This window comes from Centruroides sculpturatus, unplaced genomic scaffold (genome assembly GCF_000671375.1).
Source record: "Centruroides sculpturatus isolate CEXI.00-Female unplaced genomic scaffold, Cexi_2.0 scaffold1042, whole genome shotgun sequence".
Classification (NCBI taxonomy): domain Eukaryota; kingdom Metazoa; phylum Arthropoda; class Arachnida; order Scorpiones; family Buthidae; genus Centruroides; species Centruroides sculpturatus.
In genome coordinates, this window is record NW_019385274.1 from 173,204 (window position 1) to 200,985 (window position 27,782).

At 29.9% G+C, this 27,782-nt stretch overlaps 2 protein-coding genes across 3 annotated transcripts in view; one reads left to right on the top strand and one right to left on the bottom strand.

The window, feature by feature from the left end:
• LOC111637040 (myotrophin-like) overlaps positions 1-5,133 on the top strand; it is a 31,747-nt gene extending 26,614 nt beyond the window's left edge. The window contains exons 3-4 of the mRNA XM_023382451.1: positions 4,342-4,425; positions 4,497-5,133. Coding sequence (XP_023238219.1) covers positions 4,342-4,425; positions 4,497-4,583 — 171 coding nt within the window. The 3' untranslated portion in view covers positions 4,584-5,133. The remainder of the gene's footprint in view (positions 1-4,341; positions 4,426-4,496) is intronic.
• Positions 5,134-5,288: 155 nt separating this feature from the next.
• Positions 5,289-27,782, bottom strand: part of LOC111637039 (calumenin-A-like) — a 34,086-nt gene continuing 11,592 nt past the window's right edge. For both annotated transcript variants that reach the window (XM_023382450.1, XM_023382449.1), the window contains exons 2-7: positions 22,828-22,923; positions 22,418-22,582; positions 14,548-14,710; positions 10,786-11,022; positions 5,495-5,697; positions 5,289-5,428 (exon numbers count right to left, since the gene is read on the bottom strand). In XM_023382450.1, coding sequence (XP_023238218.1) covers positions 5,321-5,428; positions 5,495-5,697; positions 10,786-11,022; positions 14,548-14,710; positions 22,418-22,582; positions 22,828-22,923 — 972 coding nt within the window. In that variant the 3' untranslated portion in view covers positions 5,289-5,320. The remainder of the gene's footprint in view (positions 5,429-5,494; positions 5,698-10,785; positions 11,023-14,547; positions 14,711-22,417; positions 22,583-22,827; positions 22,924-27,782) is intronic.

Below are 27,782 nucleotides of genomic sequence, written 5' to 3' on the forward strand. Positions count from 1 at the left end.
TTTTCTATTTATATATTTAATTACTTTAGATTAATTTTATAAATTTAATTATACTTTTATATAATATATATATATATACTTGGCTTAAAACTGTCACAACACATTTTTCCATCACAAAAGAAAATAAAATAGAAACAGCAGCACAGGGAATTGATGAATTGTCTCAAAATTTGTTAACAAATAGGTTAAGCTTGTGGATGAATGAATGAAGTGAGTTGGGAAACAAAGTCCCTTAGTGACATTAGCAAGGTTGAGGCTGAAGTTTTAAATGCAAAAACGTGTACGTCGGACGTTCAGTGCCACTTTCCTGTAAGCCTAGAAGTTTGACAATAGTGTTTGGATAGTCAGTGGAATCATGTTTGACATTCCAAACACCATTGTCAAACTTCTAGGCTTACAGGAAAGTGGCGCTGAATGTCCTATGTACACGTTTTTGCGTTTAAAACTTTGACCTCAATCTCGCTATTATCATCTTAAACAAATTATAAAATTATAATTTGAAGATATTAGAATAAATTTTAGAATAATTATCGTAAAATTACAAATTATGAATATCTTAAAGTTGAACAATGACATCATAACAGAAGCAAAGGGGTGGATGGGAAATTGCTTTCTCTGCTTTCTAACTGTGACATGATCTTATGCTACTGATGGCCTTCTTCTCAGGTTGGATTCTGTAGATCTATAAAATATATTCTTAAAGTGTTTAAATAAGCCTAAAATGAATAGGTATACAGTAGAGTCTCGAAAACTCGGCACTCGATAACCCGGCAGTCGGGATAACTCGGCCACACCCTGGCAGGGGGGAAAACCCCTAGTTAGTTCTCATTATAGACAGCTTTATGCCTCTTAAAGTATTTTTCTGAGGTCTGTCTTATCCAGTAAATTACTGTATACTGTGTTGTATTCATTAATTTTCATTTTCATGTAGTAAAGGCTCTATGCCTTCATAAAGTACATACTTTTCTTTTGTTTAAGGGTATTTGGGCAGTTTATTCTCTGTTGTATTTTCAAGCAAACAATACATACAAGTACAGTACAGTATTTTCTAAGGAAACACTCATACTTATTCTTTTTTAATCCCATTCCCAATAACCCGGCATTTTCATAAACTCGGCTACCCTTTGGTCCACATTAGGCCGAGTTTTCGGGACTCTACTGTATTCACTTTTATAAGCCAACAACTACAGGGTTATATTGGGCTATTATATCATGATTATTTTCAATTAAGTACTAAATAATTTGCCACTAGAGGGAAGCATTAAGTGCCATCTCATATTAGATTTAATAATTATAATTAAATTAATTATTATTATTCAAAACATCTTCAGATAAGATTCAATATAAAAGTTCAACTGCAGAGCAAATTTATAAATTTGAAAATATTTGAATTCAAAATGAGCAGTTATTTATTGTGACATTCTTACAATGCCAGGCTGCAGTTTTTAATCACATTTTTAATTAATTTAATTTAAAATACCACCTCAAATTAGTAATGTAGTGTCTTGCTTCTGTACATCATACTTTTCTGTTAGCAACGAGTTGTGCTGGTCATCTATCTAACTCAGGTTGCCAAAGTGGTTTATATCAACCCCCAGGGGTCGATATAAACATTATTGGGGGAGTTGATGAAAAGACTAAAACTTACAAATTTTGAACCAAATATTGCTAATCTTGCTAAGGATTATCAAGCTTATCCATCTCATTGATTGTCAGTTACAAAAATTATTATTAACATATGTACAATAAATGTAAAAAATGTAAAATTAAAAGCTATATATTAAAATAGTAAGAGCTTTTTTTTTTGCTTGTAACACAAACTTTTTGGTGGGGGTCGATGTGAGGTTTCAAAAAGTTGTAGGGTGTCGACGATCAAAAAAGTTTGTCGACCCCTGGTGTAAATGAACTCAGTGCTAGTATTTTAAGGATAGATTCTCTGGTCAAAAATAAGTGTAAAATAAAAGGATTTTAGACTTATTTTTGACCATAGAAAATACTAGCACTGAGTTCATTTACACCGTGTATGTACAAAGAAAACATATGCATAGAATACAGTATAATTTTTCATTAATAATAACATTAAATAAGTTTTTCAAAAGTCTGTTTTAGTTTTGCAATATGGCCTGCCAAAGTATTGACAGTATATTTTGGCAGGAATTTGAAATACAGTGTCAAGTTTTTAACTTATTATTGACACCCTGTATAATGAAAAAATATTTGTAATAAAATGATAATAGATTAAATGCTGAAAATGACAAAAGGCATATGGATCATACTGATTTACGAATGATTCTAAATGAGTTATTTATTATTTATAGAAAATTAATGTAAATGATTGCATTGATGGAAGACCACCTATTCATTATGCTGCTGATTATGGGCAGACAGAAGTAGTTCGATATCTAGCTGAAAAGGGAGCAGATGTAAATGTAAGTAGTAACTTAATTACATAAATATATATAATATATATATTATTTATATGTATTGTTCATATTTTAAAAACTTTGCATCATTTGTATGTCCTTTGGAATTAGCATAAAGTTGCTATTGAGAACAAATCATACAGGAAATCTCCTAATTTATAGAAAATAAATATACTTTTTCCATCAAAAGAACAGATATGCATTTTGGGCTCTATGCCCCTCTTCAGGCTTCTTTTGCTTTTAATTCACTTCACTTTATCAGACTTCCTGATAAACATAGTGAAAGCTTTTACACCTTGGTTTTAAGGATTTTGTTTTTATTACCTTTATTAGTCAAATCTTTTATACATTTTAACCAAAATATTTTTATTTCTACAGTTTTAATTATTTTACCCCATGGTTTTAATAATTAGTTATTCCAGCTGTCACTATTATTATTTTTGGTTTTTACCAATATACATAATAAAATAAGGACTAAAGAGGGGCATAGAGCCTATATAATAAATTATATACTGTGTAGTATATATGTATATAATCTTTTCAGTTGTAAAAATCACATTTTAATTTAAATCTACATAGCAAACAGATTGAATGTGATACTTTAATTAAATGTAAACATTAATTAGTAATTCATCAAAAATAACCTATCAGAGTGGAAGCAATGAAAAAGAAAAATGAAACTGTTGTTAGGAACAGAATGGTGGACAAAGGTTGATTTAGGCAACGAGAGTTTGAATGGTGAGTTACAAAGGCAATTTGCTAGTCACTTCAAGAGGTAAGAAATGTATTCAGTATTCTTGCATTTATAATGTCATTTATGATCTAAGTGACAAATCACTATATCGATTTTATTGAGTAGGTGTAATGTTTCAAACATTTTTGATTTATTAAAAATTACTTTAGCCACCACAAAGTTGTTAAGAATCATAAATTATGCCATAAATGTGAGAAAATTGAATATCTTCCTACACTTTTAAAGTGGTTGGCAAATTGCCTTTGTAACACAATCTTTGAACTTTCACCAAATAAATGTTATTGTCTTAACCTTAAAACTGTTTCTTTTTCATTACTACTGTACTATGGTTCTTGTTGAACAAACGAATGAGTAACTTTGGAAAAGTTTATGGTTTCTTGGTACTGCAAGCTTAATTCCAACAATAACACAGAAGTTTAATATATATGGTGATTGAGAAGACTATGGTGATATTATTAATTTGGTTAAGTTGTCAAACATATTTTTCAGCTTTTTACAACCTCTGTCCTCCCCTATTCCTATTTGTAACCAGTCTTAATTTGATGCCTATGGTCAAAATTCATCTTCTGAAAGAGTATTTGAACTGATTCTTTGTTTTAGTTATAATTATGTACAAAATATTTTAATTCAGAATATTGAAAGTGGGACTTTGTGTTTTTGTAAGGACGCCATCGTCCATGACCCACATGGACAACGACGTCCACTATTTAAAGGTAAATATAATGGATACCCTATTTGAAGGGTCTGGAAATTGTAAAAATGTCCATTGGGTAGAGGTGTCTACTATTTTAAGTTTTACTGTATCTTATTTTTTTGAGTATACCCAATTTTACTGCAACTTATTTGTTACAAAATAAAATGCAAAAAACAAACATAATATTGCCACCACCAGAAAAATCTATTGTCAAGGCTAATGTAAATTTTGTATGTACAAGCCTTAACGGTGGCTTCTGATGAGTCAAAGTGTATCATAAGATCATCACTTATGTAACTCTATCACCCTATGTTTTAATATAAGTGTATATCTTAGGCTATATGTTCTAGCTTCATGTGTGAATAATGTTTTCGGTTTATGCAATGTTTACTAACCAGAAGAAAAATAATATTGTCAGAATATGACATTATATATATTACTCACTAATATTTTAAATATGACTTTTTTAGGCAAAAGATAAACATGGCATCAGTGCTCTGTTGGCTGCTATTTGGGAAGGTCATACTGAATGTGTTCGTTTCATGCTAGAAAAAGTAAGTCTAGGTTCAAATCATCTTTTAATATTAAATGTGATCTTTAGTAAAAACAAACTTTTTTCTGTTAGGGAGCAAGCAAAAAGGGAACAACACCAGATGGAATGACTTACATTGAAGCAGCTGAAAAACAGGAAATCAAAGAATTGCTCAAATAAATGGTGTGAAAAAGTGTTGGAGAGTGCAACATGCAGTAAATATGCCTAATTAACTGTTTGAGGATGAGTCAAAAATTAAAACTTTGGTCTTCAAATGTATAATGTATTTTGTGAGAAATGTTAACTGAAGTGCAGTTATGAGTAAGAAGAAATATTTATGATTTCGCTGAAGTGATTGCTAATTTTTTATGGAGCTAGATGTAGAAATCTTCCTACAATTCCTCCAAAGTTACTATGTTATATATATATATATATATATAATATATATATATATATATTTAGGAATCATAAGAGGTATTTGTGCCTTATGCAATATGAGATGTTCTATGTTAATTCAAATTTTTGTTGGTTGCTGTTTTTCCTTTTTAATGGTGGATACAAATTCAAAATACTGTTGTGTCAAAAGTGTTGACAGATAATTCAAATTTTATCCATTCTTGCATATATTTGATTCAAATTTTTCTTAGATAACTTGAAAATATTTTCATCCCACTGTATTAATTAGTTCAGATTATCTATTGAATTAATAAAAGATAAATTTTCTGATGTTTGTCGTTTGAGAAATAGTCATTAATATCATAAATTAGTATAAATTTAATATACTTTAAAAATGAGATAAAATTAGGTAACACAACATATAATCATCACTATTACAGTTAACTATTAATAGTATAAAAAATAGTATATGTAACAATGGGAAGCTTATTTTTTTAAAAAAAATAATAAAATTTATTAAATTAAAACTCGTCATGAGTGGCAGTTAAAGCTTCACCAAAATCTGTGGCCTGACTTCCTACAAAGACATCATATTTTTCCAAGATCTCCTCCTTTGTAAGTTTTCCATCCTGAAAAATTCAGACATTTAAACAATTTTTTGAACATTCCATTTACTTTATAACTGATCTACTTACTTTATTTATGTCAGATTCATATATTAGATGCCTCGCTTCTGCTTCGCTATGATTATAATCAGGTGGAAGTATCCACTGTCTTATTTCTTCCCTGTCTAAGTATCCATCCTTGTCTTTATCCCTGTAATTGGTGAACTGCTCACGTTCATTTTTCACCCAATCAGGCTCGTCATCTGGATTTTCTGCTCCACCAAACATATCACCTTTAATTTAAAATGAAAAAATGAGAATTAACATCCTTTATTCATAATCTTTCTTAAAATAAGTTTTATTTAAATTGCACTTACATAATAAAATACTGTTGTTATATTATATTAAAAATGTATTCAGTACAAATAAATCACTGATGCTATGCACTGACAGTAAAGCCTAGTTCCACATGAGAAAAACTAATGCAGAACCTTAAACAGGAAGTGTTTTGCTTGTTAAGCAGGGAAATTTCGAAGAAAAAACAAAGTTTTCTGTAAGTTAGAATTGCTTTCTGTCTGTTTCCCAGTGCAAAAAAATTCTATTTATGAATCAGTTGATTTCTGAAAAAGTAGAATAAATTTCCTTTATCTGCAAAATTCCTTTTGCAGATAAAGGAAATGTCCAAACAAATATGATGACAATGATCATGTTCATTTGGAATGGATGATGTCATTCTAATGGTACCAATAATAGATTTTAAAGTCTAAGACAGCGTTTCTCAAAGTGGGCGATAATGCCCCCTTGTGGGCGCTGGAGGCTTTCAGGGGGGCAGTAGAAGGCTCAAAGAGAATTGGGGGGCGTTAAGGAAATATAGAGGGGCGACGGCAGAAATTCTATATATAAAAATTTGACGGAATATATATAAAATGTTGACATTTTATATATTTTTTATTTTTTATTGAAGGTCACAACTTGAATATTTCTAACACATTGACTTTTATTTTAGCTCAGCGTTTCTCAAAGTAAGCAATAACGCCCCCTTCTGGCGCGATGAATAGATCTATGATAGAGGCAGGGTATTGAACGGTGACCAAAGGCAAAATTGGGGCTGATAAGAGGAAACATTGCGTTTAATGGTTTCCAGATGATGAGAACAATGTACAGTAAGGGCACAAAGTGTGAGATTCATAGAAAAGTTTTCGTAAGAATATTTCCAATCCTTTTCTCACACAAGAGAAAATGGGTTAGGGGGCGTTGGGTATAACTTTATGGAACAAAGGGGGCGGTGGATCGAAAAAGTTTGAGAATCACTGAAGATGATCAATAGCAAATTATTCACCAATTATATCTTGATTTCGTCTCCTTTATTGTTGGATATCTAAAAGTCAAATTTGCATTTATCTCAAAAGATTTCTAATATAGTGGCATGCTTATATTTTGCTGTGTCTACTATGTTGATCCAATGATATTACAACCATTCTCATTTTGTTCCTGCATTTAATAATAGAAAAGTTAACCTTTCCATAACATAAGTTAACTGGACTTTCCATAGTGCAGAAAGACAATTTTTTTAAATTTTGGTATTTTCTGCAAGTGAGAACAGGACTACAATTTTCAAGTAGTTTCATCCCTTATTACTTTGCTGTGTTTAATTCACTAGATTAATTAACTGGGCAATTATGAAGATCAGCTGGATGGAATATCTATTCAAAATTCCTGGGGAGAACCCTTAAATTTTGATTAGCTTAATTTAATTTAATTTAAAAATCATAAAGGTAAGTATCTAATAAAACTTTTTATTAAATGATAGTTGTGTTCATCATCATCATGTTTGTTTGGAAATGTTAATAAGTAAACCTGACTGAATATCATTGTTTTTGAATGATATCCAGTTTCACAAAATGGTTACATAACAATGTTACAGATCCAAAATATAATGCATCACTTCAATTGATATAAAGTATACTCCATGAAACAATATATCTGATGGATATTAAGGTTGTGTTTTCTAGTAAAGCTGCTGGAAGGCACTTTAAGTAATTTCCATGTTTGTAGGAACCACTTCTACCTCAGCTGCTCAGCATTGTTGCTTAGTTCTTTGTATATATTTTGTGAATACAAATGTTTAGTAGAAACAATGCAGAATTGTCGGCAAGACTATAAAATCACACAACTTTGTCATATTGCAATAGAATTGAGGTTGAGCCAAAAAAGAAGGGAGAGATCCCTACACCTATTAGGCACAGAAGAGGTGATCCTTGTACAGTACTTGACAGAAGCAGGCAAGTGAACTTTGCACTTACCACCACAAAAGAGTCTATCCTCATACCTGTAGCCACAGGAGATACAAGCCACAGGAGACACTGGCCAGGTACAGAGAGAGATGATCCAAGAACAAAATAATTGATGGCAATTGTTTTGTTCTTGGATCATCTCTTGTGTTTTGTTCTATTTTTCATTAGGTGCACATAATACTGTTTTTATTTTTTACCCCTAGATCTAAATTCCATTTCATGAACAAGACCTGAGAGCATAGACATTGTCACTGTAATACCTTTATATATCGAAAATGAAGTTATGAACTCCTATTTTTACTTTCCTGGCTCTGCCATACTTTCCCTCTGTTATCTATAACAATCAGTCAAAAAATGATCCCCTCTAGATTTTTACATTTTTGGACTTAGGAGACCTTGAAATGTCAAGAAATGCAAAAACAATCAGAGTTTTTTCCTGTATGTATGGATATTAATGTGTGTTTGTGTGTGGCATGATTTTGTTTACCCTATTTGAAGCTTAATAACACCTGTGCTTTTGAAAATTTTGCAAGGTTTGTGTATAAGAAAGATTCATACTATTAAATTTTGGTGGTTTAAAGTCAATAGGGTGGGAAGACCTTAAACCACCAAATATTACTATTTGATTAATATGCAAGGTATTTGTATTGAATCAAACAAATAAGTTTAAAATAATTTCATTCAACAATAGTAATTTGAATTATGAGTAAAAAATTGTTTAAAATTGAGAATCAAAGTTTAAATAACAACAAACTGAATTTTGACTTTATGCAAATAAAATCAGTGGGAGTTATAGAAACTGATTTTATTTTTTTTTTTTTAATTTAGTGTTTTTTTGTAAGTGAATTGAACAAACTAAAATATTATATAAATTTTTCAACACCTTATTTCTTTCATGCAATTTAATTTGCTTTTCATGTATTTTCATTTTGATAATTAACATTTTTGGAGGAAATAAAATAAATTTTCTTCATTTCAACTGATCTGTTTTCTTTTTCTAACTTTTATAGAAGAGAATATTCTCCTTTCCTATCTTATTTGAACATGACTAATTGGTTTGTGTGTTTCTATTTCTCCTTGATTTGGAGTAATTTCTCTACTATCAACAGAAATAATAGAAGGTGGTTCAACAATGGAATCTTTTCTGTAAATTTCTTGAAAATATTCCATTTTTTGTACTTCTACCTGATTTCTTGTTATTGTCTTATCTTTTTGTAATAAATTCCTCCCTTTTTATCAATTGTCAGGTTTGTGAAATAATATCCAATGCTATTTATGATTAAAAAGAAATAGAAAAACCTTAATACAGTAGAATCTCGAAAACTCGGCCTAATGTGGACCGAAGGGTGGCCGAGTTTGTGAAAATGCCGGGTTATTGGGAATGGGGTTAAAAAAATAAGTATGAGTGTTTCCTCAGAAAATACTGTATTGTATTTGTATGTATTGCTTACTTGAGAATACAACAGAGAATGAACTGCCCAAACACCCTTAAACAAAGGAAAAGTACGTCCTTTATGAAGGCATAGAGCCTTTACTACATGAAAATGAAAATTAATGAATACACTGTGCAGTAATTTACCTGATAAGACAGACCTCAGAAAAATACTTTATGAGGCATAAAGCTGTCTATAATGAAAATTAATTAACTAAGGATTTTTTTGCCCTGCCAGGTTGTGGCCGAGTTATCCAGACTGCTGAGTTTTCGAGACTACTGTAATAAATATAAAGCAAAGTATTTTTCATTATTATATGAATTTCTATTCCAGGTAAAACTGAAATAAAAATGTTTTAAAAGTAATTCAAAATATATACATATATGAAAATATTCCAAAGATTTTAATTTCAATCAAATATAATGAATTTCTAAATTGTAATAAATTATATTGAACAATTTAAAATAGTTTACTATAAATGAACTATGTAAAAATCTAGCATGATTTATACACTAGTAAGAACCAACACTCTGGCAGAAAAATTAAGTATTTTTAGTTTGGTAAGATTTATATTCATTTATCTGTTTTATTTTTAATTTACAATAAAATTATATCAAAACTAAGTTTATAATTACATAAATAAACAATCATTTTTTCTAAGTTTTATACTTGTTGAAGATTATGAAGATTAAATTTATTTTATGAAACTTTATGAAGATATAAATTACATGAATTGCAAATGTAAAATATTTGTATTCTCCTTAAATGAAAAAAAGGAATAAAAATTATTCCACAGATTTTATTTTCATAGTAATTTATGCAGAATTAATGGGCTCTTTTCTTGGTCAACTTCATTTTGACTCATCAATTGAATGATTTGTCTGAAAATATTAAAATACTGATTGATATTTATCTTTCTTTCTAAAATTCATATTTACATAAAAATTAATTAATAACTAACAGTAATGTATGTAATATATATAAATTTTTACATGTTAAACAATGTTACATTAAACATTTACAATTAAACAGAATGTTAAAATAGTACTTAGATAGATTAAATTTAGACAGATACATACCTTCTTCAACTCTGTTACATTCTTCTTGACTAAAGATGTAAACATCCACATCTAGCCTCACTAATTTTGTTACAGCTCTTCTGAACCTCACTGCACTAATGCTACAAATAGTGAACATATAAAGTGGAAATAGCTTAACTGTCTTTTGACAAAGCAGCTTTACTAGGAAACATGTCCTAAATTGTGATAAGCACTTTTAATTTTGTAACATTAAAATAATATTTTGATATTTCTCTTTGACTAAATTGTTCTTGTGTTATTAGAATTTCAACTATTTTACACTAACACAGTATTAATATTTTAGACAAAATGTTCTGTAAAGAGTAATTTGTATTTATAGAATACAAGATCAAATTTTTCTATTTGAATTTACATGGAATTGATGTGATAAATGGATTGAATAAGACTTGTACTACATTAGGAACTCTGTTCCTGTCAATGGTCCTTTGCTTTTTATGAACAAAGCCATTGTTGAGGTAATTTTGTATACATTTCAAAAAAAAAAAAATTCTGAAAAATGGCTGCTGTTGGAGATTCAACTGTAATTATTTATATTAATAAGAATTAATACCTACCTATATATTCTTCTAAGGAAATTTTTCCATCTTTATCCTTATCAATGTCTTCTAATGTTTCAGTTAAAACTATATCATGCATGTGTGGGGCTTCCTCTGGATGTAAGAAATCTCCAAATTCTTCTTTATCCAATGCTTCATCTCCATTTTTGTCAGCAAGTTTCCATCGCCTTTTATCTCTCTTTATCATTTCTTTGTACGATATTGCATTTTCATCTTGTGGATCATCATCCGTTTCTGTACAAAATTTTATCATCATTTCATTGGTTGTACATAATTATCTCTTAAACACTTATTTTTATTTCCATCAAAGTTTAATAATTAAATTAATATTGGAATTGTTTTTGATTTAATAAAAGTTATTTAATCAATCAAAAATTGCAGTAAGAAGATAATTTATATTTTGATATCAAATTTGTTCATCAATACACAACCCAAATAAAAGAAAAATTGAACAAGTCTTGTAATTAAGGTATTTAGGGTAACAATAATAAAGAATAAGATTTAGAAATCTACAGAATATCAGGAGGCTTAACAATATATTTTGGATTTAGATTTTGCCATATATATAAATGAATCTACAAGACAGTAGAATGATTTATTTTAATATATGACTCAAACTATGCTGAAATAGCTAGAATTTATCAAAATAATTCCTGAAATAATAAATAAAACTAGAGGAGAGAAAAGAACAAAATATAAAATACAACTTTATTACTATTTTAAGTTTAAGCAGTTTAGAAGCTATATTGAAGAACAGGACTGGCTGAGATTATTAATCAGTTTGGTTTGATGCCAGATAAACAGTGGCACTACTATTTATAGCTGTCTAATAAAGCAATTTGTTTATGATATTTGTTGATTTGGAAAAAGTTTTACAATTATTAAGGAATTAATGTAGGATGTTCTCAGGAAAAACTAAATACTGTACTCCTCTTTATCATACTTTAATAGTGTATAGGGATGCTGTAATAAATATTAAGACAGAACAGGATGTTACAAAAAACAGGTAAGAAAGACATTAAAAATAGTTGTTTGAAATATAAAAACTTCAGCATTTATAAATTTTTTTAAAGAAATAAAGTAAACATAGATCCATAACAGAAAACTAAACCTATATATGTATTGTACATAGATTTCCATTTGTCTAAGTTGCAAAATCTGTCATACATACATGTTATAGATAAAACTAATTCTGAATCTATATTCTGTCAATCAAACAAGTTTAACATTGCATTATAGCAACTCTTTGAGAATAGTTACATATTTATTAAATACTGTACTTTAATTACTTTCATGTTTACAGTTGTTTCAGGCAAAAATGATTCCTATTCCAGAAGATAACAATAGCAGGTGTATCCAGTTTCATTACAGTAACTTCTATTTATCTTGTAAAAATTTTAATTGGAAAATTATTTTTTATTGTAGTTATTTAGGATTAAAAAAAACAAAGTATTTTATGCATAGACAATCAACATGATTAATTTACAATAATTCTTTGTTTTTATTATTCCTGAATGTTTACTATAAATGAACTATGTAAAAATCTAGCATGATTTATACACTAGTAAGAACCAACACTCTGGCAGAAAAATTAAGATCATACAGGAAATCTCCTAATTTATAGAAAATAAATATACTTTTTCCATCAAAAGAACAGATATGCATTTTGGGCTCTATGCCCCTCTTCAGGCTTNATAGACAATCAACATGATTAATTTACAATAATTCTTTGTTTTTATTATTCCTGAATATTCTTATAAATATTTAACTTGAGGCTGTAGCTATGGTAGGGATGGCTCAGAGAAATTGTGGGAAAGTCTTACTGGGAGTCTGGGGGTTACAGAATACCCCAGAGAAAGAGGATTTGGGGGACCAGCACCAGAAAATTTTTGAAATATAAAATAATAGCAAGCCCTCAACCCTTTCTGCATATTGACCTCCTTTAGAGAAATGTTTTTCCACTGATCCCCAATTATACATATATTAGACATACATACATATAAAAAATAATGTTGAAAATATTTTCACTAGTATTCTCAAGAATTTTTAATTATTTTCTAAATACAATCATTTAAACAATATTAAAAATTATATACGCATGTACAATAAGTATGTACTATGCTCATCAGCCTGACAAGAGTCAATACCAACATNAATTAATCTTTACGTTACAAAATTCTTGCATCATATCATAAAAACAGAAGTCCAGACTGCTTTTTTTCAGATAGTAATCATATTATGTACGGTACCTCAAACGAAAAGATTTGGCTACTTTGCACCCAACTAGCCCATTTTGCTGCACAAAAACTTATTTGATGACTTAACTACATTTTTTGGCTACATAAATTATTTTCTTATTTGTTTTGGCCTAGAATGGCAAGCCTACTCGTGTCACCACACACAAATACAAATAGTCATACAAATAGTTTTAGAGTTAGTTTGTGGCCAAGACAACTTTTTTCTTCAAATATGAACCAAAGAAGCTAAGGTTGGACACCCTTGACTTAAAGGATTGTGAAGACAGTGTTTATTGTACAAAAATCTTTAATGAATTTTTAACACTTAAATTTTGAAAATTTATCTAAAATGTATAAATAATTTTGTCGTTTTGAACAATGGACAGGAGAGGCTCAAAATATTCTAAAAATGGCTGAGACACTCTTCCTCTCTAGTTAGAAGTCTGATTTAACTAATGAAAACAAACACAATCCACATTACAACTTAAAGGAATTCAACGCAGACAATATCATGCACAGTTTGCACCATATACATGCTAATTTATAATAATAATAATAAAAAATGAAATCTTATATACATACCAGAAAGTTCTTCTGTCATGCCACTTGAACACACATACTACAGTTTGCAATCTGACTTAGAAGCATTAAAGATTGACTTGAGAGTAATAATTTGAAAAATTAATAAGAACAAAGAAAGATTAATAAATTCAAATATTCAGGATTATATTTATAGGCATGTAGCAAGTTAGAGTTAGAAATGAATAAATAAATACAAGATGGCAAAAATGAAAACAGACTTGATTTTTTGTGTTTTGATAGTGCTCTGATTAATTATAAAATTTTCCTAAGCTGTTTTGACATATACATTACAGAAAATATTGAGAAATAAAGAACAGATAGATTAAGGAAAGAAGATATAGATAGCTGAGACAAAAAACTTAGTGGATGAATGGAATAAGACTGAAAGATATGAATAATTTCATTTATGTATAATGGAGATTTAGGAGATAGTCATCTAAGTCTATTTTCTCTCAATATAAGTCATATTGTAAGAAGATACAAAATTAATAGAGAGAGTTAAGAATTTACATCTACCATAGGTTTTAAGAATGATAAAAGTAGACTAAAGAATTCTTGGTAACTATTGATTATTATTAGGATTAACTAACTAATAGTGGGACAAATTGAAAGGCTAGAAAAATAGCATTGGACCTCATTTAGTTGGGATAAGAGGAGAATGGCTATGTAGTGGAATAGTAGGGAGTGGCTGGCAGATGGTAGAGAGGATGATTGTTTTAAAAAGCCAAAATAAATGAAGAAAATTATATAATTTAGACAAAATTTAATATTCTAATAAATAAGTACTTATGGGCTAGAGATGTACTTAAAGTTTTTACAAAAATACCCTAAGTCAGTAAAAATGAAAAAGTTTGAAATAATTCCACAGAACTGTACTTTATATTATATTTATTAAAACAAAGTTAATTTCTTAAAATTATATATTAAAATGAATTCTTACCATCTAAGTTACCATAAGTGATATTTTTATAATCTTCCCAAGTTAACATTTCCTTATCATCAGGGTTGTGAGCTTTCCACTGTCTCTCGACATCATTCCTTATATAACGCTTTTGTGTATACTGAATCCATTCATCCAACTCTTTCTGTGTAACAAACTGGTCCTAAAGTTTCCAAAAACAATTAAAAACTGTTAAAAAATCAGTTTTAAATAAAAATGTATCCATTTTTTACATTAGTATTTCTAATTTTTCTTTTTGTGATATGCAACTGAGAATGTCAGAAAACTTATTATTTAAGAATGAAAGAATAAATTTAGATAGGATACAGTAATACCTAGACTTACGCAATTTTCAAATCTCGTCGATTCGTCTTTTGTTTGAGCACCACACAACTCTTGATTACTCATTCCCCTCACACTATTGTTCAGCTTACATGTTCGGACGTGTTGCGCAGAATCAATGCATAGCTACAATTTATTTTGTGTTATTTATTTTTGTGTTTGTTATATCTATGGAGACTTGAGAGACTATGTGGTGATTTCTTGTAACCGTGAATGAATCAAAAGGCGAGATAAGATTAATGAGAACATTAGCTTACACACATCCAACTTGGATTTTACACAAATTGCGAAATTATACCCCGATTTATGCGAATTTGACTTACGCGGTTATTGCTCGGTCCCACCTATTGCGTAAGTTTGGGGTATTACTGTACTTATGAAAAAAAATTTTACTTTGTAATTTGCCACTGTGATATCCACAACTATTCACATTACACAATGTTTTCATTATGGCATATATCTGAATTAGCAAATACTTAAAATTTTGAAAATTTAAATGCCCAATTAATTATTAAATTCAGAATTTACCAATATACAAAAACTAAAAACAGTAAAGTAGAAAAAATAACAGTGAAACTATAAAAACAGCACATCTCTGAATCTTAAAAAAATTCCAGGATATTTTAATGCAAACACAAACGTTTTTGATCTGCACAGATCATCTTCAGGTTAAAATGTTTTCAAATGGAATGTGGAAATAGAACATTCTTAAGATTATTTGAAAAAACATACAAATAAGAATCTTTTAAATTTTTAAAGCAAGTTTTAAATTGACTGTTTCTGTTGGTATAAAGATTGCCAGGCATAAGATAATTGCCCTTCTTCCTTGAAATTAATGCAATGGCCCCTCTTTTCTGATTTGATCAACAGTGAAACTAACTTATATAAGTCCTTAGATACATATTTAAAAATCCAGTTATTTCAATATGAGCTTTCATAATTTGATGATAAACAAGACATTTCAATATATGCATTAAACTATTTTAATTTTGTTTCTGAATTAAATTTAAATCTGATTCAAAAATAAAATTAAAACAGTTTAATCCAACTTAATGTAAACAATTTTATTAATAATAAGCAATTATGTTATTGTGACATCGTCACAATGCAGGGCTGAAATTTTTAATCACATTTCATTTTTAATTTTTTTAATTTAAAATATATGCTCTCCACCTCAATTAGTAGTGGCTTTCTCCTGTACATAATACTTTTCCTATTAGTAATAGTCGTGCCAGTCATCTAACTAATTCCTTTCAGGGAAAAGTTTTGAATTGAAATAACATGACTTCTGGTGCAAACCAGATATTCAAATATAGTTAATCAGGACCTCCTGCTTCTAAGCTTTCCATACCTGGTTGTGATTTTCATCTATCTAACTCCATTCTCGAGATTAGGGAAAGACAGACAGACAAATGACAGTGGAAATTTATAGGTTAACTTTTTCAAATCGCAGCACAATTTGTGTATAACAAATATGACAAGGTGGCTAAAGGCATCAGCCTATGCTCTGGAATTTTTCATGAGTGGTAAATCTTGATAGGCTGGGCCATCACCACCTGGCTGCTCCATGGTGGGGCTGGTTAAATCCACAATGGGAATGAAAAAGGCCCTATTAGTCCACAGAGTAGAAAGAGAAAAAATTAAAAATTTATAAAAAAAATATCTTGACAAGCAACATATAAGCCATTTACAGGCCAAATCAATTAACTCCACTTGTAAATCCTTAATATAATCGTTATTATTTTCAAATTTTTCACATAACAAAATTTATGTATTGTTATAATTAATTAAAGCTATGTTTCAATATAACAATGTATTATATTCTGCAATGTTTATTTAAATTGAAAGTTTAAAAGGAATTTTAAAAACTAATTTATATTCTCAATTTTTATACTTTTTGTTTTGTGGATTAATCAATTTGGCAAGTGAGTGGCTCATATATTAATTCATTTGTTTAATTTTTTTATGTAAATAAGTGTACTCTTACTTCCAAATGCCACTTAATCCAAACCAATTTTATTTATTTTCCACCAAATGTTCTAGCAAAAAGATTACAATTACTTGTTTTTTAAAAATAAGGAAAATTTATAAAATTAATATGTAATACAGTAAAACTTGTCCAAAATGGAACCTGAATAAAACAGAAAATTGGAAAAAATTCTTTGAAACAGTTTGGAACATTTTGCAAATTGGATCTCTTTTTTGTAAATACATGATTTCTGATAACAGTTTATCAGATGCAAGAAAGGTGTTGATAATATTTTGAACATAAGCCTCAATCTCTTCAGTCAGTTCTTCATTTTCCTATTCAGGTATGGGACTATAGGATAATACTGCTTTCCCAATTTGTACACAATGACATACTTATATTTCATTATTTGTAACTTCATTTGCTGCAGTCAAGGAGTAAGATTGTCCAAAGCCCTCAATGTGAAAATTGATATCAGTGGTTTTTGGTCCATTTTTGTCCATTAGTCCTACAATTCCAGGACCCATTGGTATTGTTTCGTGTGTTCTTTTCTGAAATATTTCAGGCACAGACTTGATTTCAAATGGCAACAATTTAAACCTAGACTTTCCAAAAGGGTGTTATAAATGTTGTCAGAACAGATGATTTTGAATCCAATGCAATAATTATCAATGCTAATCTGCATTAGCATTGATAATGCTACAAAGTTTTGCATTATGGCTGTGTCTGTGTAGTCAACTGACACCATTGGAAATTATTCTCTTTCAAATGTTCTCATTCAAATTAGATAATCAACAAATACTTATTTGGCCTGACTTCTTCAGAACCAAAATCATTTGAACCCACAATTCTAAGTTCATCTACTGCCTCAATTACTGCTTTATTTGCCATATCACCCAAAGTTTTCTTAAGATTATCTGTTAAGGGCAATAGTATCTTTTGAGGAACTGCCAGGGCATAAGGCTTTGCTTCCAGTTTAAGTTTAATCTGGTATGGTTTCTGTACTTTCCCAATTTCATGAAATACTGAATTTTTTAAAGCTGGTAATCCCGAAAATAGATTGGGAAATTCTTTAAATGGATTGAAAGCAGAGTTTAGTTCATGTATTCTCTTAACAAGATTTAACTGTTCACTCGCTTTACAACTCAACAAGAAATTTAAGGATAACATATATTCCTTTTTGGATGTGGAATCTCTTGTTTCTTAGCTTGGTGGTTCCCAACCTTTTCTACAGTATGCCTCCCCAATCGGGGTTTGTGTGCAATGTTGCCTCTCCAGCATATGCATAAGTGTTTATTGCTTTGTATTTTGTATTTATTTGCTTTTTTAAAAATTATTGGTAAAGTTGGATTGAAAATATGAAGCAAAAATACAATTGCAGTACTAAAAATACAAATATTCCTACCTACAGCACTTTGTACAAATAAAATGGGTAATATCTCTACAATAGTGTACATCCAGGAAGTTATTCCTTCTGAATAAAGTTATAATAATGTAACGTAAAAAAAGCGTTTTCCATATTTTCACAAACCGTAAACATCAATGTGAAATTTTAGCTTGTTTTGAATTGCACAAAATCATTGATGTTTGGTATTAACTCTGTCAGTCCTGTGTGCAGGTCATTTTACTGCCAGAGCTACAGCTTTCACTTGAGTTACAAGGCCACTTATTCTTCCCTGCCATAGCTGCAATGCCATTGGTGCATAAACTATACAATAAATTCAAATCAAGCCTTTAGCACAGACAAATTCATTAAGTAAGCTAATATGTCTTCACCTGAAGTTGTTGTTGGGATCACTTTACGAAACAGTAACTCAGGTCACTCTGGAAAATTTTAAAATATGCCACCATTTTGCCAGTTTTAAATTTTTTGCCACTTCAAATTATTTATCATCACCAGTTTTACTTACTAATTAATGCAGGTCCCAGTAGCATTATCAGTTTAGCATCTGGAAGGCAAAACTTGTAAACTGCCATTTACAAGGAAAGAGCCAGATGTTTGGGTCTCCAATTTGAACAGAACTTTGGTGAACACAGTCTTAAACACAAATGACTCCTTGTCCAAATAGTAAGACCCACTTTCAAGCATTTCCAAAAAAAGGAGCCTCTGAAAATTTAGTGTTTAGCTTATGACTCTAGAAGTTTCATACCCAAGAGATGGACAAGTGAATAAGACACTAAGCACTGGAGCTATATGATGTAGGTTTGGAGATTTGGTTTGGTTTAGTTAATTTTATGTGTTATTATTTTACAACATTATTATTATTCCTCAAGTTTAAACCTCATAAAACAAGAGATTAAAAATTATGATGTTATTTCCTGTTTATGGAAAACAAGTCTCTACATTTAACTCTTAGGTTATTAATTAAATAAAATCTTCTCTATATTTATTTTTAGATATGGTAGTATTGTGACATTTGATGTGTAACAAACATGAGCGCATGAGGAAATTAATACCCATAATATTAACAATTAAAAAAGTAAGATGCTGCAACTTGCTATCCTATTTTATATCACTTATCTTTTTTGTCCATATGCAGTAACATCTGAAGCTTATTGATTTGTAAGGACATAGTATGTAAAATATGAAAATAAATGAAATAAAAGTTTTATTTAATGACTTATAAGAGAAATCTATAGAGGTTTCTTTTCATTAACAAGAAATAATGTCACAATTTTTAATCTCTTGTTTTATATGGTTTAAACATGAGGAATAATAATATAGTAGCCCCTCACTATATTGCACTTGTCAGGAGACAAAGAAAAAGCACAATATAACAGAGTACTAGAAATTCTGGACTTATATTAATTAAACAATTATATCTGTTATGGAATCTCTATCCTCTATTCTTTCATCAGCATGTGTATCTGATATAAAATAAGCTTAGTTTTGCAGTACTGAATTTTATTCGTAGTTATATCGTATTAATTGACATTTATGTAAACATCATACATGAACGACCATTTAACATTATTGTTTTGTTAACATTTAAAGACGAATACTGTTGATATAAAAACAAAATATCAGTTGCAATTTTATTATACAGTACTATATTTCACAACAAATCACTTATTAAAAATTCATGTAATTTATATTTTTCAATAAAAATTATAAATACAGTAATTTAAATGTCTAAGTTGCAAAATCTGTCATACATACATGTTATAGATAAAACTAATTCTGAATCTATATTCTGTCAATCAAACAAGTTTAACATTGCACTATAGCAACTCTTTGAGAATAGTTACATATTTATTAAATACTGTACTTTAATTACTTTCATGTTTACAGTTGTTTCAGGCAAAAATGATTCCTATNATTTCACAATAAATCACTGTTTAAAAATTCATGCTATTTATGTTTTTCAATAAAAATTATAAATGCTGTAATTGAAAATTTTAAAAAATAAATATTGAACATATAATAAAACATCAAAACTTACAAAATTACAGTCAAAATTCTCTAAAAAGCAAAATAAAGTTACTACTGTATAATAATTTTAGAATTTTCTGTTCAGAAATAAAGCAATCTTTTCTTTACACATTACATAGCCAATTGGAAATTTCACACTTTATGTGAATTAACCCAATACCATCAATTTGTTTCAAATTCACCAAAACTTGTAAATGAGGAGAAAGTACTCAAAACCAATAAACAAACAACTTTTAATATCAAAAGAAAACATATTTGATAATTGATCTGTCCATCTGTTTTGCTTATTTAGATCATGACAAATTTATTGTTTCACCTACAGGGGTAGTTTCAAGGCCAATGATATGAATAAAATACTGTATTTCATTGCAAAAAGAAATTCAGTGCCAATTGATATTTTAAAATTTATTGATTGTAGTGCTTTCAAAATTTGGAGACAAAAAAAAAGCATGATATATCTGAATCTGCAACATAACAAGAGGCTACTGTGATAATAATAATGCTATTGATGCAGTAAAGCAATAATTTTGCACAAAATTAACCAAACTAAATCAAAACTCCAAAGGTTTGAACCTACATCATCTAGCTCCAGTGCTTAGCGTCTTATTTGCTTGGCTACCTGAAGACGTGAAACTTCCAAACACTAATAAGCTAAACACTAAATTTTCAGAGGCCCAATTTTTTGACAGAAGTGGATCCTATTATTTGGATGACAAACTGTTTGTATTTAGGGCTACGTGCTCATCAAGTTTCATTCGAATCAAAGACCTGAAAGTCTGGTTCCCCCTTCCTAGCAATAGGAATCTACTTTTTTTGCATTTGTTGTATACCGTCTTATGTGCAGGACAATTTAGCTTTAGCCTACACAATTTTGTTTCATAGGTTTTCCAAACCAATAACAGGAATCTGAGGTTTTGTTTCTGGTATATGAACTGTTGATAGCTTCCAGGTTTGAAAATACATTTAGGAGCAATGTATTTTCACAGCCAATCTTGCTTAATACATATATATTATTCCCAGAATTCTTAACAGCTTCCTGCTGTTTTTTCACTGTTTCAGTCGGTTTAACAGTTAGTTCCATTTCTAGTTGCAAATGTTCTGAGACTTTTTTCTCTGATGCTGCAAACTATTCTGTCTCTAATCATTTCTTGAAACAAAGCAGGGAAATTGCATGTTTTAACAAAACTATATAATGAGGTAACAAAATTCTCCAATGTTTCTCTTTCTTAAAACTGAGAATAGAATTTATATCTTTTTTACATAATGTTCTTATTTGGGACAAAGTATTTTTCATATGCTGCTTTAACTTCAGAATAGTCATTTCTATCCTCATCAAGGAGACTAAATGATGCCAAAATTTCCTTGGCTTTCTGGCCCATTAAGTATATTAAAGAATTTACCTGGTCATCATCATCTTTATTATGGAGTCTAGGCTATTCAAAATCATTGAAAATGCTCTATCCAGACTCTGTAATTTTTTGGATAAAAATTAAACACTTCTGGCACTGGGATCTGATCCATTATCCTCTATGATGCCACCATGTATTATTGATGTTCAGATTGTATCTCTTTATTGAACATAAATTAAACAACTCATCATCTCCCAGCTCCTAGCACCCTCTCAAGTCCTCCTTTCTCCCACCACAATTGTTCAAACCATGCTGCCACATTGGTTCAGACACAGTTAAATTTAATGTTTAGTTACATCTTGAATAACAACATATATTTCAATTGCTGTTTCAAAAAGGCTTGCATGTTTCAAAAAGGCTTGTGATTTATAATTCTTAATTTTTTTCTTGTCTTTATAATTGTAGTTTTTACTTGTTTTATTTTGTTTTGTTGTACTTTCTTTGTTGCATTTTATGTATTTTAATTGGGGTTTTACTGTTAATTAGGGACAGGAAATTATTGTTGCCTGACTTCCTATTGTAATTGAAAATAAATAAATATATGATAATTAAATAATATGTTCATAATAAATATGGGATAAAAAGTAAACTGACATTATTGAAATTACATTAAATTTCATTTCAAAACAATATACTTTTGTCCACTCTAAAAATTTATGTTTATAATATTTATAAGACAAAAGACATGCATTTAAAAAAAAAAACACATAAGCATACCTTATCTTTATCAATTTGGTCAACAATTTTACTCAATCTTTCCTTGCTTTCTTCAGGACTTAAATTATCAAATGATTTAGCTTCGTCTTCTCCCAAAAATGCTTCGTGATCATAAACAGTATTGTGTTCATCATTGTCTCCATAATGTTTCTCATTGCTTAATGGCTAAAAGAAAAATATAGTTATTGTGTTGTATCATTTCATTATTCTAATTCAATTTAATATTTAATAAGATAAAAATAAATGTAAATGACATCTTATCAATTACAACAATGAAAACACAAGTTTATTTCAATAATTTACAAGTTATAAAAATCCTTTTAAGTTACAATGCTTATAATAAAAAGCAATTAAAACTTTAAGTAATATATTAAAATAGTAAAAGTAAAATCAATTAAAAACAAACTCACATCTCTAGTTTTCTTTCCTTCTTCTGGTTTAGGAATTGCTACTATTAAACTAAAAATACAAAATGCTAAACAAATCCTGATTATTTGTCCAGCCATCTACAGAAAATAAAATCATTCAAAATCAAGCATAACAGCAGTATATATAACTTTTGATTATTATTATTATTATTATTATTATTATTATTATTATTATGCTATTACATCCTATTCAGTTAATACTGACACCAAAGCAAAGTAAAAAAAAAAGCTACATGAAAAACTGTTATTTTTGTTTATGTGCTCTTTTGTATTTCATGTATTTATCTATTTTTAACACGTTCATGGCATTACGAGGCACATGTGACTTGTATGGACATGTCTAGTTAGGGCTGCTGACATAATTTCTTGTTTTTCCGTGGGGTGGTGCATATGTTTTGATAACATAATTCTACAAACATCATACTTGATATATTGATATTATTTTATTAGGTGCAATAAAATATATTAATTTAATACGGGTGGCTTATGCCGCCCTGTATTAAAATAAACTATGAGTCACCGTGATTCGTAACACCCAGCAGCTGCCTAAATGTTTATCTACTAAAGCTGTGAACGTGTTAAGAATTTCCCGACAGTGGCATGTGATATATGTTCTGCTGTGAAGCTGTAATGTTTCTAGACTTTTATGTAGTGTATGTGGTAAAATGCCTGTGCAAGAAAGGACTATTGGCACAATAAGTACTTATCCATTCTCCACAGATATTCAAAACTCATAAGTTTTTCAGTACATATATTTTCTATAGTAGAAGTTAGGAATAACATTGTCTATGGCGTATGTGATTTTGTTTTGTTGTTATGATAGATTGTTTTGTCTGCAATTGCGGTTTGGTCACAGTGTATTTTCCACATGTTTTCTATCAGCATTTGTTTATAGTTATAATGTGGTTGTTGGGCTTGTAATAGTTTGTGTTTACATGCAAGCTTTCGATGTATTTAGTTGCTGTTGGTTTTGTTGATGTATGTAATTAGTTTGTGTTAAAATCTCAGAATCCAACTAATGTGTTGTATAGTTTTTGTGTGTGACAGCATTTCCTAAATCTGTCATATTCAAGTATGTCTTCTGTGATAGATAGATGTAGATCAGTGTTGTGTATGTTTAATAATGTATTGCTTTTGAAAGAGTTACAGCTTTGTGTAATTGTATTTTTCTTGTTTTTTTGTAGAAACAAGACTTGTAGAAAAACTCGTATGCCTGTATTTGTTTGTACGGAAGATTTAGTATACACTCTCCCCTCATTTTGTCACTCTCATAAATGCCACTTCCTCAATTCTGTCACTGCCCTCAATTGTCTCACTTAATACATAAAACAATCAAAAATCACTGGAGTAATAAAATCCTGTTCTATTTTTACATTAAGTAATATTATATCATACTATATTAGTAGATAAAGCACTTGTTAATTAAATGAAGGATCACAATTTAACCCTTTCCACAATTCATGCCAAGTCCATAGAGGAAGTTAAGGAAGTTAACAGGTGATCCTTTTGAGGAATAGAATGTAACTCCACCTGAGACCTATTGTGACCTACTAACACACTGCTTCTTTGTAAAGTGTTGGTTTCAGTTTTGGTGAGGACACACATTTTACTTTTAATAGATATACAGATTTTCTTAAATTGATGTAGTCTTATCATTAATATATGTTTTTGGAACCATTGTATTTAACAGTGTATATCTATTTCGCTTCACTCTTTTATATAGTAATGTGTCAGAAATGAGTTTTTAAACTTTATTTTAAAATTTAGAAACATTAGTTATATTTTCTATGATATATGAACAACATATGTAACTGTGATGTAAAGCTGTGATGTTTTATTTTAAAAATAAAACTATAAATACTTTGTGTTGGTACAAAGATATTTGATTTTGTCAACAAAGTTTGATAGTCCCAAATAGGTAACAAAAATGAGATTTTATTAGAGAGTCAGCCTTTCTATTTAAGTGGTATGTTTTAAGCTCTGTTAATGTTGTTTGTGTTTTCTTTTAGTCTACTACATGCATAACTCCAAATGAATATTTAAGTATTAGGAAAACATATGCATGCTGCTTATGTGTACTGCTTTAAATGTGTGTTTTGTATTCAACTGTATTGTTGGACTGCAATTAGAAAAAATTGTAGACCTATAAATTCCCACTGTCGTCCATCTGTGTCTGTCCTTTCTTAATCTCAAGAATGAGTTAGGTAGATGTACGCTAAAACCAGATATGGAAAGATTAGGGGTAGGAGGCCCCAATTAACTATACACAAACTTCTGATGCAAACCGGAAGTCATGTTATTTCAATTAAAAAATTTTCCTATGAAGGAGTTAGATAGCAATTGTCATGCCGATCCTCTAACAGGAAAAGTATGATATACAGGAGCAAAACATCTACTAGTTTGAGATGATAAACATATATTCGAGATTAAATAAATTAAAACATATGATTAAATGTTGCAGCTAGCATTGTGATGATGTCACAATAAATAATTGCTCATTAGTATTGAGTTCTTTTATTAGTCTGTGTTTTATTTGTATATGTTCTGTGAGTTTGGCTTGTTGGAATTCTAAATATTTGTAGATCTAGCTTTCATCCATGGATTCAATGATTTCTCCATTTCTATGTGCAAAATTATCTATTTTTAGGATTCTTTTTTTAATGTAAAGTGCTTTGCATTTGTCTAATCCCAGCTTTTTACTACATCCTTTTTCACTGTTCTGTGAGAAGGTATTGTTCTATGTTATAGTACATTTTGTTTGTCATTCTGTATAGTGCAGGAAAGTGTATGATTGATCCGTATTATATAGGGTTTCTGATGTTCTCCTCTTGAAATTTTTTACCAGAAATGATAAGTGACAGAATTATTGAGTTCTACATAAGTCAGAAAGTGCTTTTTATCTGTGATTGGTTGTTTGGTTTGGTTTATTTGGTTATGGCAATGCAACACCTGGGGAATCTGTCAATGGAGGATGCCTCCTGGGAAGACTTATCTAAATAGGAGCCAGTTTTGCATATTACAAACATGAAGCAAATGCGTGAAACTTCCCTTGGTCAGTCTTTTGGTGAGGTGCAAACCCTGAACTACCAGTGTTCAGTGGTTTTATCCAGTTTGTCTGTGAAGTTTAAAGTAATTGCATGACCAGTAAACATGGTTTTTTGCAAATATGTACAACTTGGCAAGCCAATGTTGTGAGAAAGTCAGAATTTTGGAATATGATCTATGAGTTGAGATGTTTGAGGTTTTGTCATTCAATCCTACTGATCCTTAAAATACCAACATTAAGCAGGCACGCACACAAACAGTAACAAAAGAACTTTATTAAAATAAGATCAGAGCTGTCGTGTACATCCTCAGGCTACATCCGGGCAACTCCACAAACTTTTTTCCTTTATTCTTGTTACCAGGCAACAACTCATTTTTAAGTGTTGCCAGACCGTGTTCACTATCTCTGGCACTGGCGGCCACAAGGTCAAAGTCTAACATGTAAATTCTAAGGGGTGATTGCAAGTTGGTCATGTGCTACATGTCAATTGAGTTTTCAATTGTTGTCAATTTACATTGATCTCTATAATGGGTGTTTAACTGCACAGCCTATGGCCACATGTGTCAGTTTTAACTAGTTTCTGGAGTAGATAGGCCATTGGCTATACATATGGGAGTTTTAAACATTCCTTGATTTTTTGTTGGTAATTACATTGGATATGCACGTCCTCCCTAGAATCTGTCTGTTTTAAACTCCTTTAAATAAAAAGTTAGAAGTATGTCACCACATTTGTATTTTTGTGTAAAGATGAAACAGAAAAAAACCCATACCACAGAGCCCAGTTTTGTTTTTTGCTATAAAATACCTAGTACAGTCTGACCAATTCAAGAAGGCACTACTATTAGTAAAGTACTCCCATTGGACTACTTTACTAATCATGCACAGGGGTGAGATAAAGCATGAGTCAGCTGGCATCCAGTTGACATACCTTATGGGTAAAGGGGTTAACTATGCTGACCAGTCACATGATGCACTTTACCTCTACCAATGGTCAGTAAACTAGTCCATCACCTAAGTGCCTTCCTGGATTGGTCGGACTATATATATAACTAGTGAGATGGCAAAGACTGTTAAGGTGCTAACTTTCTATTCTAAGGATCTTGAGATCAAATCAAACAGTTGAAGTGTTCCTAGCAATTTTTCATGAGTTTATGTTCCTGGATATATTGGACCCTATCCCTCACCACCCAGTCATTCTCATTGTTTTGATAACATAATTCTACAAACATCATACTTGATATATTGATATTATTTTATTAGGTGCAATAAAATATATTAATTTAATACGGGTGGCTTATGCCGCCCTGTATTAAAATAAACTATGAGTCACCGTGATTCGTAACACCCAGCAGCTGCCTAAATGTTTATCTACTAAAGCTGTGAACGTGTTAAGAATTTCCCGACAGTGGCATGTGATATATGTTCTGCTGTGAAGCTGTAATGTTTCTAGACTTTTATGTAGTGTATGTGGTAAAATGCCTGTGCAAGAAAGGACTATTGGCACAATAAGTACTTATCCATTCTCCACAGATATTCAAAACTCATAAGTTTTTCAGTACATATATTTTCTATAGTAGAAGTTAGGAATAACATTGTCTATGGCGTATGTGATTTTGTTTTGTTGTTATGATAGATTGTTTTGTCTGCAATTGCGGTTTGGTCACAGTGTATTTTCCACATGTTTTCTATCAGCATTTGTTTATAGTTATAATGTGGTTGTTGGGCTTGTAATAGTTTGTGTTTACATGCAAGCTTTCGATGTATTTAGTTGCTGTTGGTTTTGTTGATGTATGTAATTAGTTTGTGTTAAAATCTCAGAATCCAACTGATGTGTTGTATAGTTTTTGTGTGTGACAGCATTTCCTAAATCTGTCATATTCAAGTATGTCTT